The following is a 26,646-nucleotide window of genomic DNA, read 5'->3' on the forward strand; positions in this document are numbered from 1 at the left end:
AATAAGGTATTTTTTGTATTATTTTATATTTAATTTCCCAACATATTTAAAAACCTGTTTTCGCTTTGTCATTATGGGGTAATGTGTGTAGATTGATGGGGGAAATGTAATACATTTTAGAACAAGCCTGTAACATAACAAAATGTGGAAAAAGTCAAGGGGTCTGAATCCTTTCCGAATGCACTGTATGTCACCCATTGAGCCTGTTTGGGATGCTCTGGATCGACGTGTACGACAGCGTGTTCCAGTTCTCGCCAATTTCCAGCAACTTCGACACAGCCATTGAAGAGGAGTGGTACAACATTCCACAGTTCACACTCAACAGCCTGATCAACTCTATGCGAAGGAGATGTGTCGCGCTGCATGAGGCAAATGGTGGTAACACCAGATACTGACTGGTTTTCTTATCCATGCCTTTACATTTTTCGTTAAGATATCTGTGACCAACAGATGCATATCTGCATTACTGGTCATGTGAAATCCATAGATTAGGGCCAAATTAATTAATTTCAATTGACTGATTTCCTTATATGAACTGTAACGTAGTAAAATCTTTAAAATTGTTGCATGTTGCATTTATATTTTTGTTCAGTGTAGTATGACTTTGCTTATAAATGATTCTATGTAGTGCTTATGAATCCTTTATGAATGTTCTATAAAACCTGTATAAATTGTTTGTCTAAAGTGGGTCCTAATCTCATGCTATTCTCTCCTCTCTGTGTCTCTCTCACCTGTCTCCCCAGAGGATGGGCTGTAGCTACTTCCTGTGCACCATCCTGCTCTTCGTGGCCGTCCTCCTGGCCATCACGGCAACCGGTACCATCCTACTCATGAACCACTACCAAGCCCCGCCCCCCGGCACCAATGACGGCCCCCCACTCATCTCCACCAACCACGACGAGGTTAACGCCCTGGTGACGGTCGAGCGGGGCGATGGTTCGCACATCAACATCTTCATCGACCCCAACTGCCCAGACTACAACAACAACTTCCTGCGGCTGGAGGGCGTGCAGACGTCGCTGCTCCACTCGCTAACTGACCATGACACGGACCTGAAGTCAGTGAAGGGCCAGGAACGGGCCCTGCTGGTAAAGCTGGCTGAGGAGGTGGCCAAGCTATCGGGCCACGCCAACCAGCTCAAGTTGGAGTACGAATCTCTGAGGCGAGGCCAGGGGAACCTGGGTCAAGAGCTCACCACTCTGCAGACGGAGCAAGGCCGACTTATCAAGGTTAGAGGCCCTCCCTATAGGCCCCAAAGCCCCATTCCACCACTGACCCAGTGAAATTGGGAGTTAAATGGTTTCTTTGCTTAGTGTTTTTCATCCAAAGATACTTCCACAGCTCTCCCATTTTTTATTTTTTTTCTAGCTGAGTATGTTCTGTACTGGAGGAAGCCAGGTTAATTACTGTGCTCAATGGCATACAGTAACTGCACTATTCTCCACCTGAATTTCAGGGCACCAACCTTCTGGTAGCTATGTATGTAGGCCTACCATTTAATGCTTGGCTCTACTACTGCATAAACTGATGAAACCCATATACGCTGAGTGTACAAATCATTAACACCTGCTCTTTCCATGACAGACTGACCATGTGAATCCAGGTGAAAGCTATGATCCCTTATTGATGTCATTTGTTAAATCCACTTCAAGTCAGTGTAGATGAAGGGGATGAGACAGGTTATAGAAGGCTTTTTAAGCCTTGAGAATTGAGACATGGATTGTATGTGTGCCATTCAGAGGGTGAATGGGCAAGACAAAATATTTCAGTGCCTTTGAATGGGGTATGGTAGTAGGTGCCAGGCGCACTGGTTTGTGTCAAGAACTGCAACGCTGCTAGGTTTATCACGCTCAACAGTTTCTCCTGTGTATCAAGAATGGTCCACCACACAAAGGACATCCAGACAACTTTACACAACTGTGGGAAGCATTGGAGTCAACATGGGCCAGCATCCCTTTGGAACGCTTTCGACACCTTGTAGAGTCCATGCTCAGATGAATTGAGGCTGTTCTGAGGACGGGGGGTGGGTGGAACTCAATATTAGGAAGGTGTTCCTAATGTTTGGTATACTCAGTGTATAGCTTATGAAGATTTTTGGCTTGAATAATAACATGAATGTTGATCTCCTGGCCCTCTCACGGTTCCTACTACAATCAAGCTTCACCGGACTAGATTAACCTACAAGAAAAGTGTTCCCGTGTTTAGGCAAGTTGGTTGGTTCAAATCACAAGCCTCATGTTCTCCAACACTTAGAGGTCAACCTGGTATTGTCCGTTCAGCTCTTTTGACTTGAACAGTTGCTTTTTTCCCTGCAGCACTTAATTCAAAGTCACGAATTAGATCAATTCTGAGCGTGGTAAGAATGAGATGAGTTGTTTTCACATAATCTGCCATATCGCACTGGCAGCCTCACAGCGAGAGGAGTTACTTCTCAAATATTAACATTTGTCGAAGGCACACATACACACACACACACACACACACACACACACACACACACACACACACACACACACACACACACACACACATACAATACATACACACAATTATTACTGTGAGTTTCTTGCTAAAACAAAATACACCATTGTAATCTAATTAGATGGATGGAATGTTGGAACATGACTAACGAAATTACAGTTAATGAAAATGTACGCTTAATCCAGTATAAACTAATGTATAGAATTTATTACACAAGACAAATTCTACAGCACAATGGCAGAGTCATGTCTTAAGAGTAAAACTAACAATGACTCAATAATCCATGCCTTCTGGGAATGCTATAAAGTCAAAAAAGTATGGCCGGAGTCAGAAAGTTGGCTGTCAGAAGTATTACAATGTAAATGTACTTTTAGTCTGTCTGTCTGCATATTTCAAGATATGGCATATGAGGGTGCAGTGAGATACCCGATGGGTTGGACGATACTTTTCTTTTCAATCATCTTGAAAAAACATATACTTAAAAACTGGAAATCAACCAATCCTCCATCGTTAACACAATGGAAAGGTTAAATGCTTTATTATCTAAATGTTGAAAGTGCGTGGGCAACGGAGAGAAACAAAATGGTGCAGTTTGAGGCCATGTGGCGGAGAGTGATATGAGCGCTGGAGAAGGGAGTATCAACAGGTAGGTCTGGGCAGGGGTGATGTTTGGATGTTTTTTTTTTTTTTTTTTAAGTATTCTGATTAGTCCTGGATCAGGGAGACAATAACACTCTCTGTACACATTTTACTTAACATATACTAGGGTGTCCACCAATCTTCCCTCAAATTGTTTTCAGCACTGAGCAAATTTCAGGTCTGCTGAGCGCTAACTTCAACATTGTGAAAATTCTGTGGAACTACCGGCGTGCGTTAACTGTGAACACTGAGGCTGTACCCGCTTTAAGTTACAGTTTTAACAGTGGCCAAAGTGGGAGTTTATAGGTTTCTTTCCTTAGTAGTGTTTTTAATCCAAAGCGACTTCCACAGCTCTTTGTGGCTATTTTATCATAATGTAGGCCTTCCAGAGTGGCCTACCATCAAAAACAATGGAGACAAATGTATTGCTACTGACAGCTGTTCTGTCAGTAGCAGCTAATGTGTGGTGTTCAATGTAGGCCTACATTCCATGAGACTTTTGAAAAAAACATGCAGGGCTTGACATAAACCTGTTTATCGACTTGTCCTTCAGACAAGGAGGTGACTGAAAATGTGGTTTGATCCACTTTACAAAATAACATTAATTATTATTCCCATACCATTATTAGAGAGAAACAGGCAAATTATGCTACCCTCTGCCTATTGGCAACTTAGCTTATTCAAGACTCAAAATACAACAGTGCCCCTTTAAGACATATTACCTCGACTAACCTGTACCTGGCACATTGGCATTGTTGGTTAAGGGCTTTCAAGTAAGCATTTCACAATAAGGTCTACACCTGTTGTATTCGGCGCATGTGACGAATAAAATTAGATTTGATAAAAAAAGCTCTTTACCTGACTCGCTTTTTAAAGATGGCTAGAAAGGCACACATTTTGTGCTCTTGTAGGAAGCAACCACTCCCCCATTGTTGACTACATTTTACATTTTAGTAATTTAGCAGACGCTCTTATCCAGAGCGACTTACAGTTAGTGAGTGCATAAATTTTTTCATACTGGCCCCCCGTGGGAAACGAACCCACAACCCTGGCGTTGCAAGCGACATGCTCTACAAACTGAGCTACAGGGGACTACAATGACTGGAAATGAGCTATAACTAGGCTAATAACTCACTAACTAGCAAAGAATATGAACAAAATGTGCACAGGTGGCTACACTCAGCTCTCGCTTTGATATCAAAACAAGCGCATCTACTCGCGACTGCTAATGCTATAAACACAGTTAATGGCACAGATCCATATATGGCAATGGTTATTTGCATATACAGCGCATTCGGGAAGTATTCAGACCCCTTGACTTTTTCCACATTTTGTTACGTTACAGCCATATTCTAAAATTGATTAAATCATTTTCCCCCCTCATCAATCTAAACACAATACCCCATAATGACGAAGCAAAAACAGGTTTTAAGACATTTTTGCAAATGTATTAAAAATAAAAAAAACGGACATATCACATTTACATAAGTATTCAGACCTTTACTCAGCACTTTGTTGAAGCGCCTTTGGCAGCGATTACAGCCTCAAGTGTTCTTGGGTATGTCGCTACAAGCTTGGCACACCTGTGTTTGGGGAGTTTTTCCCATTCTTCTCTGCAGATCCTCTCAAGTTCTGTCAGGTTGGATGGGGAGCGTCACTGCACAACGATTTTCAGGTCTCTCCAGAGATACTCGATCGGGTTCAAGTCCGGGCTGTGACTGGGCCACTCAAGGACATTCAGAGACTTGTCCCAAAGCCATTCCTGTGTTGTCTTGGCTGTGTGCTTAGGGTCGATGTCCTGTTGGAAGGTGAACTTTCGTCCCAGCCTGAGGTCCTGAGCGCTATGGAGCAGGTTTTCATCAAGGATCTCTCTGTACATTGCTCCGTTCATCTTTCCCTCGATCCTGACTAGTCTCCCAGTCCCTGCTGCTGAAAAACATCCCCCCCCACAGCATGATGCTGCCACCACCATGCTTCACAGTAGGGATAGTGCCATGTTTCCTCCAGACGTGACGCTTGGCATTTAGGCCAAAGAGTTCAATCTTGGTTTCATCAGACCAGAGAATCTTGTTTCTCATGGTCTGAGAGTCCTTTAGGTGCCTTTTGGCAAACTCCAAGTGGGCTGTCTTGTGCCTTTTACTGAGGAGTGGCTTCCGTCTGGCCACTCCACCTTAACGGACTGATTGGTGGAGTGCTGCAGAGATGGTTGTCCTTCTGGAAGGTTCTCCCATCTCCACAGAGGAACTCTGGAGCTCTGTCAGAGTGACCATTGGGTTCTTGGTCACCTCCCTGACCAAGACCCTTCTCCCCCAATTGCTCAGTTTGGCCGGGCGGCCAGCTCTAGGAAGAGTCTTGGTGGTTCCAAAGTTCTTCCATTTAAGAATGATGGAGGCCACTGTGTTCTTGGGGACCTTCAATGCTGCAGACATGTTTTGGTACCCTCCCCTGATCTGTGCCTCGACTCAATCCTGTCTCGGAGCTCTACGGACAATTCCTTCGATCTCATGGCTTGGTTTTTGCTTTGACATGCAGTGTCAACTGTGGGACCTTATATAGACCGGTGAGTGCCTTTCCAAATCATGTCCAATCAATTGAATTTACCACAGCTGGACTTCAGTCAAGTTGTAGAAACATCAAGGATGATCAATGGAAACAGGATGCACCTGTAAGACATGAAGGTCTGTCAATACGGAACATTTCAAGAACTTTGAAAGTTTCTTCAAGTGTAGTCGCAGAAACCATCAAGCGCTATGATGAAACTGGCTCTCATGAGGACTGCCACAGGAATGGAATACCCAGAGTTACCTCTGCTGCAGAGGATAAGTTTATTAGAGTTACCAGCCTCAGAAATTGCAGCCCAAATAAATGCTTCACAGAGTTCAAGTAACAGACACATCTCAACATCAACTGTTCAAAGGAGACTGTGTGAATCAGGCCTTCATGGTCGAATTGCTACAAAGAAAACACAAAAGGACACCAATAATAAGAAGAGACTTGCTTGGGCCAAGAAACACGAGCAATGGACATTAGACCGGTGGAAATGTGTCCTTTTTGGTTCCAACCGTCGTGGCTTTGTGAGACGCGGTGTGGGTGAACGGATGATCTCTGCATGTGTATTTCACACTGTAAAGCATGGAGGAGGAGGTGTTATGGTGTGGGAGTGCTTTGCTGGTGACACTGTCTGTGATTAATTTAGAATTCAAGGCACACTTAACCAGCATGGCTACCACAGCATTCAGCAGTGATACACCATCCCATCTGGTTTGGGCTTAGTGGGACTATCATTTGTTTTTCAACAGGACAATGACCGAAAACACACCTCCAGGCTGTGTAAGGGCTATTTTACCAAGAAGGAGAGTGATGGAGTGCTGCATCAGATTACCTGGCCTCCACAATCCCCCGACCTCACCCCAATTGAGATGGTTTGGGATGAGTCAGACCGCAGAGTGAAGGAAAAGCAGCCAACAAGTGCTCAGCATATGTAGGAACTCCTTCAAGACTGTTGGAAAAGCATTCCAGGTGAAGCTGGTTGAGAGAATGCCAAGAGTGTGCAAAGCTGTCATCAAGGCAAAGGGTGGCTATTTGAAGAATCTCAAATATAAAATATATTTTCATTTGTTTAACACTTTTTTGGTTACTATGATTCCATATGTGTTATTTAATAGTTTTGATGTCTTCACTATTATTCTACAATGTAGAAAATAGTACAAATAAAGAAATGAGTAGCTGTGTCCAAACGTTTGACTGGTACTGTATGTATGCATGTCTTTCTGCACGGAGACATAAAAATAGCAAATAATAACAATCAATAATGATGATAGTACGTGAATGCATAATTAGGTTATCAAATGCTTTAATATTAATATATTGTAATATGAATATACAATTAATAAACAAATCAATAGCAATAGGCAAAATGAATAGGTGATTAAGCTATCCATTATAGCACTTGGATTTTTGAAAGATGGGACAATCTCCACTTTTTTTCACAAATATCTTTCTTAATATTAAAGGGGAATGGAAACACTTCAGTAAGTAAAGCTGAGCAAAGAGATGTATTCAATCCACTAATACTAAACATGTGCTTGTAACATAGAAACATCAATATTTTTTGTATTTTGATCATGAACAAAGTTTATTAGAGGTGTATGGGTAGCGCCATCTTCAATTTCCTTAGTAACGACTGACACCAATGCTTCATTGGTAGGAGCGAGCAAATTGTTATCTCATTATCGCCATGTAAAATACATTTCCATCAATATTTAGATTTTAAAAATCCCAGTGTATTGCATGATTGTGCATCCCTTTGATGTTTGAAAACAATGTTAATGGTTGGATAACACTTTTACATGATCTGATGTGGTCAGAGGGTTCACACTGTCAGCATGTTCCTACATCCTCTTCTGTTAATTGCATGCAGTTTTATAATGTTTTCTCCTTTATTCTTGGATTTACAACAATTTCTAACTATAAATCGTAGGTAACAGAGGCCCTGTCGGATGTACCGAAAATACATATAATTTAATTCTCATGCTTTGTCTGTTGTATAAATGTATTAACTTTTTGTTGGAAATTAATAAACATGTTCATGGCAAACAACTGTAGATATAAGTTACCTTATAAAAAAACTATGGAAATAACACTTTCAAAAAATAGGGCCTAAAATTATAACCCTAATGCTGTTTTACAAAATGAACTCAAACTATATCTAAACAGTATGTTTTCTAGAATAATGTTGATGTATATTTTAGAACATGCTATTACATAGTATATGAAGTGTGAATGACAACTAACATTTTGTTTTGTTTTCAGATAATCATGCATTTACTTCCCAATAGGGCCTCTTTGAAAACCTCTCTTAGCCCTAACCATAACTAGCCCTGACTGAACCAAGCAGACACGGTCACAAATACAAAAATAGGTTACATCCTGAAACCTTTTCACTAAGCAACACACTTGTATCTATAACTTATAACAGCATCAGACATTTTTACTGTGAAATTGTAAGGTTATTGATACGGCAAATGGCCGTGAAATGCTTACTTACAAGCCCTTAACCAACAATGCAGTTCAAGAAATAGAGTAAAATATTTACTAAATAAACGAAAGTAAAAAATTAAATATAAATAGTCGTGCCCTCTTCATGACTGTCTTGGTGTGTTTGGACCATGATAGTTTGTTGGTGATGTGGACACCAAGGCACTTGAAACTCTCAACTACAGCCCTGTTCGGCCCTCCTTTTCCTGAAGTCCACAATCAGCTCCATTGTCTTGCTCACATTGAGGGAGAGGTTGTTGTCCTGGCACCACACTGCCAGGTCTCTGACCTCCTCCCTATAGGCTGTCTCATCGCAAACGTAATGATGGTGTTGGAGTCGTGCTTGGCCACGCAGTCATGGGTGAACAGAGAGTACAGGAGGGGACTAAGCACTCACCCCTGAGGGGCCCCAGGATTGAGGATCAGCGTGGCAGACATATGGTTGCCTACCCTTACCACCTGGGGGCGGCCCGTCAGGATGTCCAGGATCCAGTTTCAGAGGGAGGTGTTTAGTCCCAGGGTCCTTAGCTTAGTGATGAGCTTTGAGGGCCCTATGGTGTTGAACGCTGAGATGTAGTCAATGAACAGCATTCGGGGCGGTAGTCATTTAGGCAGGTCCAAATCGCCATACCACTTTGTGCAAAGTCAACTTATGCACTGCAGCCAAAGGCATTGACCTACACTCTTCTCCTTTGCAGGGTATTATAACTCTAATAAGTACAGTGTGCATGCACAATGATTTGGCTGTGGACTAATGCACTCTAGAAATACAGTCCTTTAAAATGTCAGATTTCCTGCCACAAATCCCCTATGAGATGAACCTTGACTGTACTAAGCAGACAAGGCTGCAAGAACAAAAATAGGTTACATCCTGAAACCTTTTCACTAAGCAACTACACACTTTTTACTGTGGAATTTTAAGGTTATTGATACGGCAAATGGCCCTTCAAAATGTTCCATTCATCCGTATAGAACAACCCCTGATCTCTGTGTAAAATATGAAGACTTAGTAGTAGAGACATGCGCTTTCGATATATCAACTGGGAACTTGTCCTGAAAAGGTGTTTTAAAGTAGCTTAACTGTATCTCTTTATAAGCTCAAGACATGTTAAAAAATCTACAGATTACTGGGACAGATTTCCACCGGTCTAATGTCCATTGCTCGTTTTTCTTGGCCCAAGTAAGTCTCTTCTTCTTATTGGTGTCCTTTAGTAGTGGTTTCTTTGAAGCAATTCGACCATGAAGGCCTGATTCACGCAGGCTCCTCTGAACAGTTGATGTTGAGATGTGTCTGTTACTTGAACTCTGTGAAGCATTTATTTGGGCGGCAATCTGAGGTGCAGTTAACTCTAATGAACTTATCCTCTGCAGCAGAGGTACCTCTGGGTCTTCCTTTCCTGTGGCGGTCGTCATGAGAGCCAATTTCATCATAGCGCCTGATGGTTTTTGCGACTGCACTTGAAGAAACTTTGAAAGTTCTTGAAATGTTCCGGATTGACTGACCTTCATGTCTTAAAGTAATGATGGACTGTCGTTTCTCTTTGCTTATTTGAGCTGTTCTTGCCATAATATGGACTTGGTATTTTACCAAATAGGGCTATCTTCTGTATACCACCCCTACCTTGTCACAACACAACTGATTGGCTCAAACGCATTAAGAATGAAAGAAATTCCACAAATTAACTTTTAAGAAGGCACACGTGTTAATTCAAATGCATTCCAGGTGACTACCTCATGAAGCTGGTTGAGAGAATGCCAAGCGTGTGCAAAGCTGTCATCAAGGCAAAGGGTAACAACTCCATGTAGCCAGTGGTTAAAATTGGGATTTGGGAGGCCTAATATACTGGCCTAAATATATACTGACAAAAGCACATATCACAGCATACTATAGGTCGCGGAGTGATCTACAATTTTGGGGGGGAGAATGACCGTGAGAATGTCAGTTCTGGTGACTTTTTAAAAGGACATCCTACTCCAAAATGAATTAAAATATAATTTCCCCCTTCAGAAATGAGCCCAATATAACTTATTAATCCATATTATGAGGCAGGCGTGCTATTTAGCAATAATTATTATCACCTGATGTAGCCCACCTGATGCAGCATATTGTCTATAAATAGGCTGAGGGTTGCCCATGTACCCCATTGGACTACTCATTAGCTAGATCACCAACTCTACAGTCTAAACATGAGGTTATCTTGCTGCTAGCAACATATTGATGACTTGAATGTCGCCCCCCCAAAAAAACGTTCCACTGGCACTCAACCAAACAAGGATCATGTACTGTAAATAACCTGTTTCACCTGATCCGTGTTACATTTAGCCCCGGTCTTCGCTATGCATTCAACGCCATTGGCAGCCTCTAATGCGTATAAGCCATGCCGTTGCTAAAAACTCCGGTTCTAAAATGGTGCATTTAACCTACACTACCATTCAAAAGTTTGGGGTCACTTAGAAATGTCCTTGTTTTCGAGAGAAAAGCAATTTTTTTTGTCCATTCAAATAACATCAAATTGATCAGAAATACAGTGTAGAAATTGTTAATGTTGTAAATGGCTATTGTAGCTGGAAACGGATGATTTTTAATGGAATATCTACATAGGCGTACAGAGGCCCATTATCAGCAACCATCAGTCCTGTGTTCCAATGGCATGTTGTGTTTGCTAATCCAAGTTTATCATTTTAAAAGGCTAATTGATCATTAGAAAACCCTTTTGCAATTATGTTAGCACAGCTGAAAACTGTTGTGCTGATTAAAGAAGCAATACAACTGGCCTTCTTGAGACTAGTTGAGTGTCTGGAGCATCAGCAATTGTGGGTTCGATTACAGAATAAAAATGACCAGAAACAAATAACTTTCTTCTGAAACTCGTCAGTCTATTCTTGTTCTGAGAAATTAAGGCTATTCCATGCGAGAAATTGCCAAGCAACTGAAGATCTCGTACAACGCTGTGTACTACTCTCTTCACAGAACAGCGCAAACTGGCTCTAACCAGAATAGAAAGAGGAGTTGGAGGCCCTGGTGCACAACTGAGCAAGAGGACATGAAAATCATACTCAATCAATATATATGTGAAAATCCATTTGCAATTTAAAACCATTTGATTGTATGCCAAATTATTATTTTTGTGTTTTAATGCTGCCCTTTACATGCACTGAAACACCAAAAAGTGTTTTCACAACACTCTTAAAAACTCAATTATTCATATTGAAGAACCACTTTGGGTGATTCAGAGTACTTCCATTCTGTTTTGAAATACATTCAGTGTATTGTAACACTTACATTGGGTTTACATTCAAACACCAGATCTCAGCTTAGGTGCACTACTTTTCATGGTTTTACTGCACAATACTACTATTTTAACAGTGTGTAGCAGCAGAAGGAGAACTGCACAATACAAAGCAACACATTTTCAAGATCCATTCAATGGTAACTAGAGCCTACATTTCACCAGAGTACTGAGTACTGTATGCCATGATGCAGACAATAACCATAATCCATAGCCCAGTTGTCAAAGCTATCAAGGTCTGCCAGAGGAAAAAAAACATTTGTATCTCCTCTCATACCTCTCTACCTTTTTGCCAACTCCCGCAACTTCTGTAATATTGGATTCAACTATAGTAAATAATGAAAAAATAGATCTACTTTCCTAACCTACTGTATTTTATACCCTGTGTCAGGGATAATTACAACAGCTAAGTAGGTCATAAGGAGAGTGTGAGGTATAGAGGCTTTGAAAGTGGATTTGCAGGAGATCACCTTTAGACAGTTGTGGTAGAAGTGGATGGTGTCCGAGTCTGGTCTAGTGGTAGTTCTGCTGACTACAGACCATATCCCCCAGGGGTTCTAAACATGTTTTAGCCATTCCCATCTGACTGCTCCCCTATATCTGTCTCCCTGTCTTCTTTCTACTAGACTGTCCTAAATAATGAAATATGAAAGGGATTGGGATTCCAAAAGGAGAGGGGGTGGTGCTGTTAACTACCTTGATTCCCACTATGAATTCAAAGTCCTGCAAGAGCCCTGATGCCTACGGTCACTTCATTATCAAAGTGACCTCATTAGAATGATCACTACAGGCAATAGATACCCGGTCCGTTGCTACAGTGTTACATTCCATCAGGGATGTGGTGATTATAGCCTCTGTCACAGAAACAACCATTTCTGCCCTCGCTAAGTCATTGGAATCAAGAAGAAGGCTTGACTCATCTTGACTCATCTGTCACCTTAGCCGTTAAATGAACACCAGTTGGCACTTCTCCCCCTTCCCTGTCCCTCTCCTGTCTCCAAGTGGCATCTGCTCACTGACAGCCAGCCAAACACTGCTGCACAGTCACATTTACATTCACACAATGAGTGTCGGAGACACAGAGCCTAAGCTGTAAGAACACTGTCAGGCAAAATGTACATTTAGAGAGTAGAGCCAAGGCCTTCTCCTTCAGACAAGGTAGCAGGTAAAAGTGAGGAGTGTAGTTGTGCTTTCCAGGCAGTTCTTTCTGGGGAGCCATTTGACAGTGTTGATAATAGTACCCGGAGGGAGATAAGAAAAATGTTTCGGAGGAAAGAAGAGAGAGGTGGGGTAATTTAGTTATTGATTTTAATGGTGAGACCTCTGGATCTGTTTTCAATTATTAAAAAAAGCTGCAAAAGGGGTGATAACTGAAGGTCAGAGCACAGTGTAATTTTTATATTTGGCGCCCCCTTGTCATATTTATTGTTATCATATGTGCCCTAGAACGAAATATGTTTTAATGAGAATTGTAGGCCTACATCACTTTTTACAAGCCGAGAGTTCAAGCAAATAATATCCCAGGGCATTTCCACAGTGACAAAATTCCAAGATTGTGCAAAGCTGTCATCAAGGCAAATGGTGGCTACTTTGAAGAATCTCTAATATAAAATATATTTTGATTTGTTTAACACTTTTTTGGTTACTACATGATTCCATATGTGTTATTTCATAGTTTTGATTTCTTCACTATTATTCTACAATGTAGAAAATAGTAAAAATAAAGAAAAACCCTGGAATGAGTAGGTGTGTCCAAATTTTTTACTGGTACTGTATGTGGATCAAATTCGACCCTCGTAATCAATTAAGCAATGCCAGCCTACCATAAACACATTTCCAATATGCACAGTTCCATTAACAACCACGAAAACCAATAGGCTACCAAGAAAACTATAATAGAATGTCTCTATTTGTCACACCAGCCTTCGCTTTGGCTCCCCCTCTTGTCCAGCTCAGGCGTCGCCGGCCTTCTAGCTGCTGCCGAACCTGCTGCTGGCAAATGCCCTTCACTCATCAACCCCGGACTTGTCTCGTCATCATTACACACACCTGGTTCCAATCCCCACTCTATCACTGTATATATACTCTCTCTGTCAATTGTCTTTGTCGGTCATTGTATATGTTGCTTGTTTTCCTGAGAGGAATCGCTCCTACTATTTCCTGAGTCCTTTATATTTTGCACTGTGGGTTTCGTCCTGCTTTAAGCTATGGTGCTTTAATATATTCAGTAGTAACTAACCCTGCGACTGCCTCCTGCCTACACCTCTCTACACTTGTGACACTATTTGTATGATGAAACAAACCGATATGTACCTATACCCAGGGGCATTATTTGGGTTCTTGCAATGGAATTATATTGAATTCTGTTTATCACGCTATACCACAATAAACATAAAAGTTAAAATGCCGACATCATTGAGTGCTTTTGACCAAGAAGTGACAGGTTGGCTTGAAATCTCCGCTGCGCTCAAGCAGCACCATGGACAGAGCCCTACACACACGGAAGTCATTTTGCCATTCCATACCCTAGATTTTTGCTGAATGATGCCACTGGCTATACCACCAAGATGTTGATAAAACTAACCAGCTAGATTGTTTCTTACCTTTTCAGAAGAGTTGCAGCCTCCTTGATGCTCTGTGGAACTTCCTGAGTAATTGATCATTCCATTCTCCCAGAAATCTTCTTGTAAGATCCCCCTCAAATGCCAGTTGGATTAGTTTAGCTTTCCTCGGGTGTAGCATGCTTCTTCTGTGCTGAGTGAACACATTTGTCAAAGTGGAAAATGAGCTGTATACGTTGCCCATACTACGTCAATGGGCCGGGCGGTGAATTCTGGGCGATTCTGGGACAAGGAGAGCTCTCCTTCAAGGAGTGAATGGGAGTCAATTGGGCGCTAGCTCAAAAACCCAACATTAGCATTAATTTATTTGTCAAGAAGTAAAACATTACAAATCTTTTCCAAGATGTGAGATAATTAACTTGCTATCTATATTGTTGTATAGCTTTGGAATCGTGACATGATGTACTTTCGAGGAAACTAGGCACATTTCTCGACTCATACCCTGAAGGGATTGCGTGATGATTAGCTTAGCAACAGCGTGACGCAGCATGTCAACGTGAACACGATTGGTCGACAGTCTGCTGGGTGGGGCGTTACACGTTCCTCTATTCATTGCCGAATGAGATTCCTATCTCCAATATCTTAATCTTAATTTCATGCCCATGCAGGGCTCTAATCTGCAGTAACTGAGTATCACAGCCACTCTCTTCCTATGAACCAATTGCTATAAAATGAACGTTTTTGGACAGAAAACCTGCGGCTAGGGTAGGATTCTAGGCTAACCTGGGCTGGCTTCTCTATTCCAAGATCGTCAGGAACAGACGGAGGTGGAGGGGGCTGTGGAGCCATTATCCTGGCGACGCTTGTGGAAGGGTGGGTAGGTTTTGCACGCGGAGCTAGCTGGAGCTCAGCAGCATCAACCCTGCTGGGCTTGTTGGCAGCCTCTGTGGTTTGATGCTGCTGCTCACCGACCTCCTTTTTGCTTTTTGGCCCATTCATTCCGACCCAGGGATGTTTGAGTAAAATAAATATTGTTATAATTAAATTCATTTGGGAAATGATTATTTTGGGTTAAAAAACACTCCAGGCCACTATTGAAGGTCTAAAACTAGATAGAAATTATGTCGACATTATAATGGACCTATATCTTTTCAAATAACTTTGTTCAGCAAATTGCTTTTGACAAACAAATCGGTCTGGAAAATGAAATGCCGATGTCGCTCTTGAGATGAAATTATTGCCCACCCATGCTGTAAACTTCCTAGAGTGGGTGAAAATGCGCTTTGGTGACGAAATGTAACTTCCTTATGTTATAAAATACATTTTACCAAGACAAATATGAATATTAATGTTCTGAATTGTTCAGTGGGGTCTTTCTCAAACATATCATTAACATTATATCAAAAAAGTTGGATTTCGTAACCTACTGTAATACAGATGATTATAAGTACTGAGCTCTGTTGACATAGTGATGCAGGTTTCTCGTAACAACTTTTGAGGATTTTAAATTTTGTGGTGGTCGTCGTCAAAGTTGGTTCCGCTGGTCGCAAAAAGCTACATTTGCATGACACAAACTGAATAACAGTGCATTCAGAAAGTATTCAGACCCTTTCCTTTTTTCCACATTTTGTTACGTTACAGCCTTATTCTAAAATGTATTACATAATTTTTTTCCCTCATCAATACCCCATAATAACAAAGTGAAAACAGGTTTTTAGATTTTTTTACAAAAATATAAATCAGAAATACCTTATTTACATAAGTATTCAGACCCTTTGCTATGAGACTCGAAATTGAGCTCAGGTGCATCCTGTTTCCATTGATCATCCTTGAGATGTTTCTACAACTTGATTGGAATCCACCTGTGGTAAATTCAATTGATTGGACATGATTTGGAAAGGCACACACCTGTCTAAAGTTGAAGTCGGAAGTTTACATACACCTTAGCCAAATAAATGTAAACGCAGTTTTTCACAATTCCTGACATTTAATCCTAGTAAAAATTCCCTGTCTTAGGTCAGTTAGGATAACCACTTTATTTTAAGAATGCGAAATGTCAGAATAATAGTAGAGATAATTATTTATTTCAGCTTTTATTTATTTAATCACATTCCCAGTGGGTCAGAAATGTACATACACTCAATTAGTATTTGGTAGCATTGTCTTTAAATTGTTTAACTTGGGTCAAACGTTTCGGGTAGCCTTCCACAAGCTTCCCACAATAAGTTGGGTGAATTTTGGCCCATTCCTCCTGACAGAGCTGGTGTAACTGAGTCAGGTTTGTTGGCCTCCTTGCTCAAAAACGCTCTTTCAGTTCTGCCCACAAATGTTCTATAGGATTGAGGTCAGGGCTTTGTGATGGCCACTCCAATACGTTGACTTTGTTGTCCTTAAGCCATTTTGCCACAACTTTGGAAGTATGCTTGGGGTCATTGTCCATTTGGAAGACCCATTTGCGACCAAGCTTTAACTTCCTGACTGATGTCTTGAGATGTTGCTTCAATATATCCACATAATTTTCCTTCCTCATGATGCCATCTATTTTGTGAAGTGCACCAGTCCCTCCTGCAGCAAAGCACCCCCACAGCATGATGCTGCCACCCCCGTGCTTCACGGTTGGGATGGTGTTCTTCGGCTTGCAAGGCCCCCCCTTTTTTCTCCAAACATAACGATGGTCATTATGGCCAAACAGTTGTATTTCTGTGTGCAGTTGAAAAAATGTAGTCTGGCTTTTTTATGGCGGTTTTGGAGCAGTGGCTTTTTCCTTGCTGAGCGGCCTTTCAGGTAATGTCGATATAGGACTCGTTTTACTGTGAATATAGATTATTTTGTACTGGTTTCCTCCAGCATCTTCACAAGGTCCTTTGCTGTTGTTCTGGGATTGATTTGCACTTTTCGCACCAAAGTACGTTCATCTCTAGGAGACAGAACGCGTCTCCTTACTGAGTGGTATGACGGCTGCTTGGTCCCATGCTGTTTATACTTGCGTACTATTGTTTGTACAGATGAGCGTGGTACCTTCAGGCATTTGGAAATTGCTCCTAAGGCTGACTTGTGGAGGTCTACAAATTTTTTTCTGAGGTCTTGGCTGATTTCTTTTGATTTTCGCATTATGTCAAGGAAAGAGGCACTGAGTTTGAAGGTAGGCCTTGAAATACATCCACAGGTACACCTCCATTTGACTCAAATTATGTCAATTAGCCTATCAGAAGCTTCTAAAGCCATGACATTATTTTCTGGAATTTTCCAAGCTGTTTAAAGGCACAGTCAACTTAGTGTATGTAAACTTCTGACTCAGTGGAATTGTGATACAGTGAATTATAAGTGAAATAACCTGTCTGTAAACAATTGTTGGACAAAGTAGATGTCCTAACCGACTTGCCAAAACTACACTGTAAACGTAAAAGGCTTTGAAAATAAAAAACTTGGTATACGGCACGCTCAGTGCTCAATTGACATTTCACAGAGGTACGATTGTTTTTCTGAGACATTCTCGAAGAAGAATAGGAATTTAGAATTAATATCTATAGCGTACACTAAAATATGAAAATACTACATGTTATGTCTCAAAATCGATATACATCTTAACTCTATATTGTTTTATGTTCTTCAGATTTGAGAAGAAAGATGACGAGTTCAACAGGAAAGTGTGCCTGTCAGGTGGCCAGTAGGCCAGAATCCAGCCTAGCAGACATGATGCAATTTTCCAGATTTGTGACCACTTTTTTTCTCTGACCTCCATTGATTTAGTCACCCTAATTCTGGCCATCCTACATGGGTAAAAACTCAAAAAACATTTGAACGGATTATGATAGAGACATGAGGTTTGAACCATTCGTTTTCTTAGAGGATTATCTACAGAATTAACATATTACTTTAACCATTTGTCAAATTATTCATTTTTGATTGTACACCCTACATTCTGATTAATGAACACTCACACTCAGGGAAAGCCTAATTGCATTTACTCCCAATTGTGTGGAGTTTGCTGTTAATGCCATGTCTACCAAGGGAATGTAATCTAATGTCCTCGTGTGTGTAGATTAAGAGAGCCTGAAGTGATATCGCATGATCCCTGATGTCTAAGATATGAGAGAATGGGAGGTGTCTGCATGCCCTCTTCAACTGGAGATTAGTTTAGTCAAAGGAAATCCTTTAGAAAAACGAATTTCATGTGTCAGGTACATACTGTACAAGTACACCTAACTAACATTACATCCAAATACATTGTTCAAAACAGTTACTGTTAGGACATTTCATCCTAGCTCTGTCAGTCATTTCTCCAGCCCCATCCGGCAGCTTCATAGCAGGTTGCAAGGCTGCTGTTTAGTTGTTTTTCCAAATACAGAGTGGCCCTTTAATGGGCTGTTTGTGTGTTTGTTTCCAGCTGCTGTCCGAGAGCCAGATCAACATGGTGAAGGTGGTGAACTCCGTGAGTGATACACTCAACTCCATGCAAAAGGAGACAGGGAACCTGAAGAGCAAGCTGAAGGCAGACCTCCAGAGAGCACCTGTCCGTAATAGTCGGCCCAATGGCTGCTCCAATGGTAGGCCTATGGATAGTGGCTGGTGGAAGGAGAAATAGTAAATGAGTGCATGGACATCACTTAACTACACCATGTCAGCTGTAGGACAATTGTTGATCCCTTGAGCTGCAGTGAACCATATGTTAGATGTATTTAATGTCTGACATGGCTACTGTTCACAATTGCACTAGAGGAAAAAAAGCACAGCTTCATATTGAAATAGGTTGAGACTGTGTTAGCTGTTTGCATACTCTGATATCCCAAATAATATTTGTACAAAAATGGCTTTTCTATAAGGTACATACAGGATTTGGACAGGGTGTAGTGAAGCTGTCTGGGTATATTCAGAGATAAGACAGACTATTAAGAGAATAAATTGGTGGAGCTCACTGGTTTAATTGAATCATTTCTATGAGAAAATCTAGGATTTAAAAGTTAATCAGGTGTCTATCTGATCTCGCTAGGCTCCAGACCTCGGGACTGCAGTGATATCTTCGCCAGTGGCCAGCGGGAGGATGGGATCTACTCTGTCTTTCCCACACACTACCCTGCTGGCTTCCAGGTCTTCTGTGACATGACAACGGACGGAGGAGGATGGACGGTGAGTGTCTCATCTTTGTGTCAACCTGTGTCACGCCCTGCTGTGTAGGAGAAACAAACATGTTTAGGTATGATACCAGTACTTGATAGCAATGTACTATATACAGTACATCCACACGACAGATGGACAGACAGACAGATGCATGCACCAAACCAATGTTGTTTGTTTCTTTTTAATTTCATCACAGAGCAGTTAAAAGCATCACTCACTCACTCATTCATCAAACACATAGGAGCTTTAATAGCACACTATCAGAAAAGTCTAACTTTCAGGGTATGTTTGGAGAAATTAATTTGTATTACTTTTCTCATCACTATTCCTAAAGTGACCTCCATTACTTTATTGCTAAAAAAGCCAATTATTCTGAGCATGAAGTATCACTTAAAAGTACCTCTTTCTCTTTTTTCAAATTAATCACAATGTGTTTCAATACAAAGCCCATTAACTTTTCAAGTGCCTTGAAGGTAATATCCAGCGGCTTCTTAGCTTTCCTACCTCTCTTGCATTTCATGTTATTCTAGACTGTTGTGTAGACAGAGCATTGTTAGTCTTGCTTTATTTAGAAAGCATTGACATTATAGTGGGATAAGTAGAGTGGGAGGGCAGTATAGCAACTGGCACAATGAGGATTGGAACCTCAGCTGTTGGGGGCATGTTTTGTCTGGAGGCTGCAGTTTTGATCACCAGACCAACCTCCAGCACAGAGCATTATACTTTAGATATGACAGCATGACATGAGGTAAACAAAGATCCTGCATGGGGTTTTATTAATTAATTAATTATTTAGGGGGTAGATCAGCTTTAATATTGCAGATAGATTGTGGCTTCCATCAATGTAATTGTCTGCATCATTTTTATTTTCTTAGTAAATATATATATATACAGTATCAGTCAAAAGCTTGGACACACCTAGTCATTCCAGGGTTTTTCTTTATTTTTAAATGTTTTTACATTTATGTAGAATAATAGTGAAGACATCAAAACTATGAAATAACCCATATGGAATCAGGAAGTAACCAAAAAAGTGCTCAACAAATCAAAATATATTTTATATTTGAGATTCTTCCAATAGCCACCCTTTGCCTTGATGACAGCTTTGCACACTCTTCGCATTCTCTCAACCAGCTTCATGAGGTAGTCACCTGGAATGCATTTCAATTAACAGGTGTGCCTTGTTAAAAGTTAATTTGTGGAATTATTTCCTTCTTAATGCGTTTGAGCCAATCAATTGTGTTGTGACAAGGTAGGGGTGGGATACAGAAGATAGCTCTATTTGGTAAAAGACCAAGTCCATATTATGGCAAGAACAGCTCAAATAAGCAAAGAGAAACGACAGTTCATCATTACTTTCAGACATGGTTAGTCAATCCGGAAAATGTCAAGAACTTTGAAGTTTCTTCAAGTGCAGTCGCAAAAAACCATCAAGCGCTATGATGAAACTGGCTCTCATGAGAACCACCACAGGATGGGAAGACCCAGAGTTACCTCTGCTGCAGAGGATAAGTTAATTAGAGTTAACTGCACCTCAGATTGCCGCCCAAATAAATGCTTCACAGAGTTCAAGTAACAGACACATCTCAACATCAACTGTTCAGAGGAGACTGCGTGAATCAGGCCTTCATGGTTGAATTGCTGCAAAGAAACCACTACTAAAGGACACCAATAAGAAGAAGAGACTTGCTTGGGCCAAGAAAAATGAGCAATGGACATTAGACCGGTGGAAATCTGTCCTTTGGTCTGATGAGTTCAAATTTGAGATTTTTGGTTCAAACCGCATTGTCTTTGTGAGACAGAGTAGGTGAACGGATGATCTCTGCATGTGTGGTTCCCACCATGAAGAATGGAGGAGGAGGTGTAATGGTGTGGGGATGCTTTGCTGGGGACACTGTCAGTGATTTATTTAGAATTCAAGGCACACTTAACCAGCATGGCTACCACAGCATTCTGCAGCGATACGCCATCCCATCTGGTTTGTGCTTAGTGGGCCTATCATTTGTTTTTCAACAGGACAATGACCCAAAACAAACCTCCAGGCTATTTGACCAAGGAGAGGGATGAAGTTCCGCATCAGATGACCTGGCCTCCACAATCACCCGACCTCAACCCAAATGAGATGGTTTGGATTGAGTTGGACTGCAGAGTGAAGGAAAAGCAGCCAACAAGTGCTCAGTATACGTGGGAACTCTTTCAAGACTGTTGGAAAAGCATTCCTCACTAAGCTGGTTGAGGGAATGCCAAGAGTGTGCAAAGCTGTTATCAAGGCAAAGGATGGCTACTTTGAAGAATCTCAAATATAAAATATATTTGTTTAACACTTTTTTGGTTACTACATGATTCCATATGTGTTATTTCATAGTTTTGATGTCGTCACTATTATTCTACAATGTAGACAATAGTACAAATGAAGAAAAACCCTTGAATGGGTAGGTGTGTCCAAACTTTTGACTGGTACTGTATATATATAAAATATGTATATTTTTAAATATATTTTCCTTTATAATTTTCCCCTAACCCTACCACCCCTCCCCTAATTGGAGTAAACTAATGGACAACAACACTTAAGCTTCTACTTCCAGCTTATACATACTATATACTGTAAATTTTACGGACACAGTATATTTTATAATAGTTATCTTTTGTTTGTTTTTAATCCCATACTTCAGCTACCCTCAACCCCTCCCAGCTATCTCTGAAGACCATCCAGTTTTGATTTCTATTTACCATATGTTTGTTAACTGTGCTGTTTCACAAAAGTTCTGAACCTATATACATTTTACGGACACAGTATATTTTACATTAGTTATCTTGTTATTTTTAATCCCACCCTTCATCTCCACTCAACCCCTTCCATCTATCTCTGAACGCCATCCAGGTTTGATTTCTATTTGCCATATATTTCTCGACTGTGCTGTGATGTTTCACAAAAGTTCTGAACCTTTCTAGTCTCATAGTTTCTACAGATTGTAAATTAAAGATACAAAAAATTCTAAGAGTATTATTATATTATTGATCGATTGACTATGACTTTTTAAATCACCCAGCAGTGCCATTTGCAGATTTAGCTCCAGGTTGCAATTCCTGAACCTACCACCAAAAACAAGCTACATAATAATAATAATATGCCATTTAGCAGACACTTTTATCCAAAGCGACTTACAGTCATGTGTGCATACATTTTTACATATGGGTGGTCCCGGGGATCGAACCCACTACCCTGGTGTTACAAGCACCATGCTCTACCAATTGAGCTACAGAGGACAGTATATGGACAGTACAAAAACAAATGATCTAATGAGTCTGTCTCTTTGCAGCAAAATCTGCAGAGCTGGGATGGTTGTATCCCCCATATACAGTATATAACATACTATTGGTTGTAAGAATTTTTTATAATAATTTTAATTGAAAAAAGTTTTGAATTCAGCGTCTTTTTGTGGATCAGTTCATAAACCATGTGCCATGGAATCGGTACATCGAAAATCTCTTCCCAACTATTTTGCAATCAATATGGCACAGCTGTCCGTTTTTGGGTCGCCACCTCTTGTGGATAGTCAGAGTTTGAATCACTTTACAGGCACAGCTGCAGCCTGGCGATGTTCAGGTCTAGTCTGGGAGGATCTTCTTCACCTCGTGTTGAGGTTCAACGTTCCAACCATTTTCAGACGTGTAGCGACCACTCGCGACGTCTTTCTGGTCTGCTATGTTAATTCTTAACTCATCCTTTATACACTCTGGTGAAAAGGGTGTTCCGTCATGCTGACACGATCTCTGAGCTCATTCGGGGCGTGTCTACTTACTGGTGCAAAGCATCACCAAAAAAGATGATCTCGTTAGAAAACTAAAATCACATTCATATCTTAACAAAAATACTCTCATAATTTTCCATATTATATACACAACGTATTGGATGAAAACTTTACGGATAAAGGAGATACAGTTGAAGACGGAAGTTTACATACACCTTAGCCAAATACAATTAAACTCATTTTTTCACAATTCCTGACATTTAATCCTAGTAAAAATTCCCTGTCTTAGGTCAGTTAGGATCACCACTTTATTTTAAGAATGTGAAATGTCAGAATAATAGTAGAGAGTGATTTATTTCAGGTTTTCTCGGTGGGTCAGAAGTTTACATACACTCAATTAGTATTTGGTAGCATTGCCTTTAAATTGTTTAACTTGGGTCAAACGTTTCGGGTAGCCTTCCACATGCTTCCCACAATAAGTTGGATGAATTTTGGCCAATTCCTCCTGACAGAGCTGGTGTAACTGAGTCAGGTTTTCAGTTCTGCCCACAAATATTCTATAGGATTGAGGTCAGGGCTTTGTGATGGCCACTCCAATACCTTGATTTTGTTGTCCTTAAGCCATTTTGCAACAACTTTGGAAGTATGCTTGAGGTCATTGTCCATTTAGAAGACCCATTTGCGATCAAGCTTTAACTTCCTGACTGATGTCTTGAGATGTTGCTTCAATATATCCACATAATTTTCCTTCCTCATGATGCCATCTATTTTGTGAAGTGCACCAGTCCCTCTTGCAGCAAAGCAACCCCACAGCATGATGCTGCCACCCCCGTACTTCACGGTTTGGATGGTGTTCTTCGGCTTGCAAGCAACCCACTTTTTTCTCCAAACATAACAATGGTCATTATGGCCAAACTATTTTTGATTCATCAGACCAGAGGACATTTCTCCAAAAAGTATGATCTTTGTCCCCATGTGCAGTCTGGCTTTTTTATGGCAGTTTTGGAGCAGTGGCTTCTTCCTTGCTGAGCAGCCTTTCAGGTTATGTCGATATAGGACTCGTTTTACTGTGGATATAGATACTTTTGTACCTGTTTCCTCCAGCATCTTCACAAGGTCCTTTGCTGTTGTTCTGGGATCGATTTGCACTTTTCGCACCAAAGTACGTTCATCTCTAGGAGACAGAACGTGTCTCCTTCCTGAGCGGTATGACGGCTGTGTGGTCCCATGGTGTTTATACTTGCGTAGTATTGTTTGTACAGATGAACGTGGTACCTTCAGGCATTTGGAAATTGCTCCCAAGGATGAACCAGACATGTGGAGGTCTACTATTTTTTTTCTGAGGTCTTGGCTGATTTCTTTTGATTTTCCCATGATGTCAAGCAAAGAGGCACTGAGTTGGAAGGTAGGCCTTGAAATACATCCACAGGTACACCTCCAATTGACTCCACTGATGTCAATTAGCCTATCAGAAGCTTCTAAAGCCATGACATCATTTTCTGGAATTTCCCAAACAGTTTAAAGGCACAGTCAATTTAGTGTATGTAAACTTCTGACCCACTGGAATTGTGATACAGTGAATTATAAGTTAAATAATCTGTCTGTAAACAATTGTTGGAGAAATTACTTGTGTCATGCACAAAGTAGATGTCCTAACCGACTTGCCAAAACTATAGTTTGTTAACAAGAAATTTGTGGAGTGGTTGAAAAACGAGTTTTAATGACTCCAGCCTAAGTGTATGTAAACTTCCGACTTCAACTGTATACTTTCCAAGTTACAGTATTTTCTTGATACCATTCTTAATGACATCACAAAATAATAAACAATATGACATGATTATTCTTTAGATCCCCACTGACCATTCCCCACATTCTTATCTTAGAAACATTCACTTAGAAGTATTCACTTTTTGGACGTAAGAGTTTAGGCAGCATAGGTCTTCTGGAGACAAAGGGGCATTCCAATCAATACTGGAGAGCAAGAGATATCCCCTCCTGCCTAATTTACCACTGAGTGTTAAGGTGTCATATCCAGCCCGGTCCCCCCTCCCCTCTTCTGTGGGTGAGAGGGGGTCTGGTTATTGATCTGAGGCCAAAAAGGCCATTCTTGAACATAGGGTGAGACATTCTTACTAATCTGCTAGAGAACCAGTTCGGATTTAAGTATAACTTTTTTATGACTGTATGACTGTAGCCTTTAGTGAGAGGTCTAATGCTTTAATATTTAGTCATTTCTGCCCTCCGAATTCATATTCATTATATAAATAGGCCCGTTTAATTTTGTCTGGCTTGCCGTTCCAAATCAAATGGAAAATGTTTTGCTCTTATAATTTAAAAAAACAAGTCGCTAGGTGTAGGCAAGGCCGTAAGCAAATACGTAAACTGGGAAATGAATAAAGAGTTAATCAGGGTGATTTTTCCACAAAGCAAGATCTTATCTATTTTTGATAACTTTATATTAACATGTATTGTGGTGAGATAATTTCTTTATTTCAGGATATGAATACCAAGTATGTCCACTTCACCGTCAGACCATTATTATTGGTAAACTACACAGTAATGTAAAAGTTGTATTTTTTTGTGATCCAAAATGTAATATAGTACACTTATCATAATTTGGTTGTAATCCAGAGAGGTTAGAAAAATTATCTAGATCCTCTATGAGGCTGTGGAGGGATCCAAATTGTGAATTTAAAAGAAAACATGAATCATCAGCGTACAATGACACCTTTGTTTTTAAGCCCTGGAATTCTAGCACCTTGATATAATTGTTGGATCAGATTTTAATAGCTAACATTTCGATGGTCATAATAAATAGATATGCCGATAGTGGACAACTTGTTTTACTCCTCCTGACAGTCAAATACTTTCTGAGAAGTAACCATTATTTACTATATGACATTCTCCCAATCCTCTTCTGGATCATCCAAATGCACTCTAGCAAACTTCAGACGGGCCTGGACATGTACTGGCTTAAGCAGGGGGACACGTCTGGCACTGCAGGATTTGAGTATCTGGCGGCGTAGTGTGTTACTGATGGTAGGCTTTGTTACTTTGGTCCCAGCTCTCTGCAGGTCATTCACTAGGTCCCCCCGTGTGGTTCTGGGATTTTTGCTCACCGTTCTTGTGATCATTTTGACCCCACGGCGTGAGATCTTGCGTGGAGCCCCAGATCGAGGGAGATTATCAGTGGTCTTGTATGTCTTCCATTTCCTAATAATTGCTCCCACAGTTGATTTCTTCAAACCAAGCTGCTTACCTATTGCAGATTCAGTCTTCACAGCCTGGTGCAGGTCTACAATTTTGTTTCTGGTGTCCTTTGACAGCTCTTTGGTCTTGGCCATAGTGGAGTTTGGAGTGTGACTGTTTGAGGTTGTGGACAGGTGTATTTTATACTGATAACAAGTTCAAACAGGTGCCATTAATACAGGTAACGAGTGGAGGACAGAGGAGCCTCTTTAAGAAGAAGTTAGAGGTCTGTGAGAGCCAGAAATCTTGCTTGTTTGTAGGTGACCAAATACTTATTTTCCACCATCATTTGCAAATAAATTCATTAAAAGTCCTACAATGTGATTTTCAGTTTTTTTTTTTCTCAATTTGTCTGTCATAGTTGACGTGTACCTATTATGAAAATTACAGGCCTCTCTCATCTTTTTAAGTGGGAGAACTTGCACAATTGGTGGCTGACTAAATACTTTTTTTCCCCACTGTATATAAAATCCAGTCGTACTTTATTAAAAGCCTTTTCAAAGTCAGCTATGAATACCA

The 26,646-nt window shown here is 40.6% G+C and overlaps 1 protein-coding gene across 1 annotated transcript in view; it reads left to right on the top strand.

Annotated features, from left to right (window-relative positions):
• LOC311144223 (fibrinogen C domain-containing protein 1-like) overlaps positions 1 to 26,646 on the top strand; it is a 175,406-nt gene that overhangs the window by 58,280 nt on the left and 90,480 nt on the right. Inside the window, exons 3-5 of the mRNA XM_084180229.1 lie at positions 744 to 1,229; positions 18,396 to 18,555; positions 18,999 to 19,135. Coding sequence (XP_084036355.1) covers positions 744 to 1,229; positions 18,396 to 18,555; positions 18,999 to 19,135 — 783 coding nt within the window. The remainder of the gene's footprint in view (positions 1 to 743; positions 1,230 to 18,395; positions 18,556 to 18,998; positions 19,136 to 26,646) is intronic.

The sequence above is a fragment of the Coregonus lavaretus genome (assembly GCF_964263955.1).
Source record: "Coregonus lavaretus genome assembly, chromosome: 17".
Taxonomy (NCBI): domain Eukaryota; kingdom Metazoa; phylum Chordata; class Actinopteri; order Salmoniformes; family Salmonidae; genus Coregonus; species Coregonus lavaretus.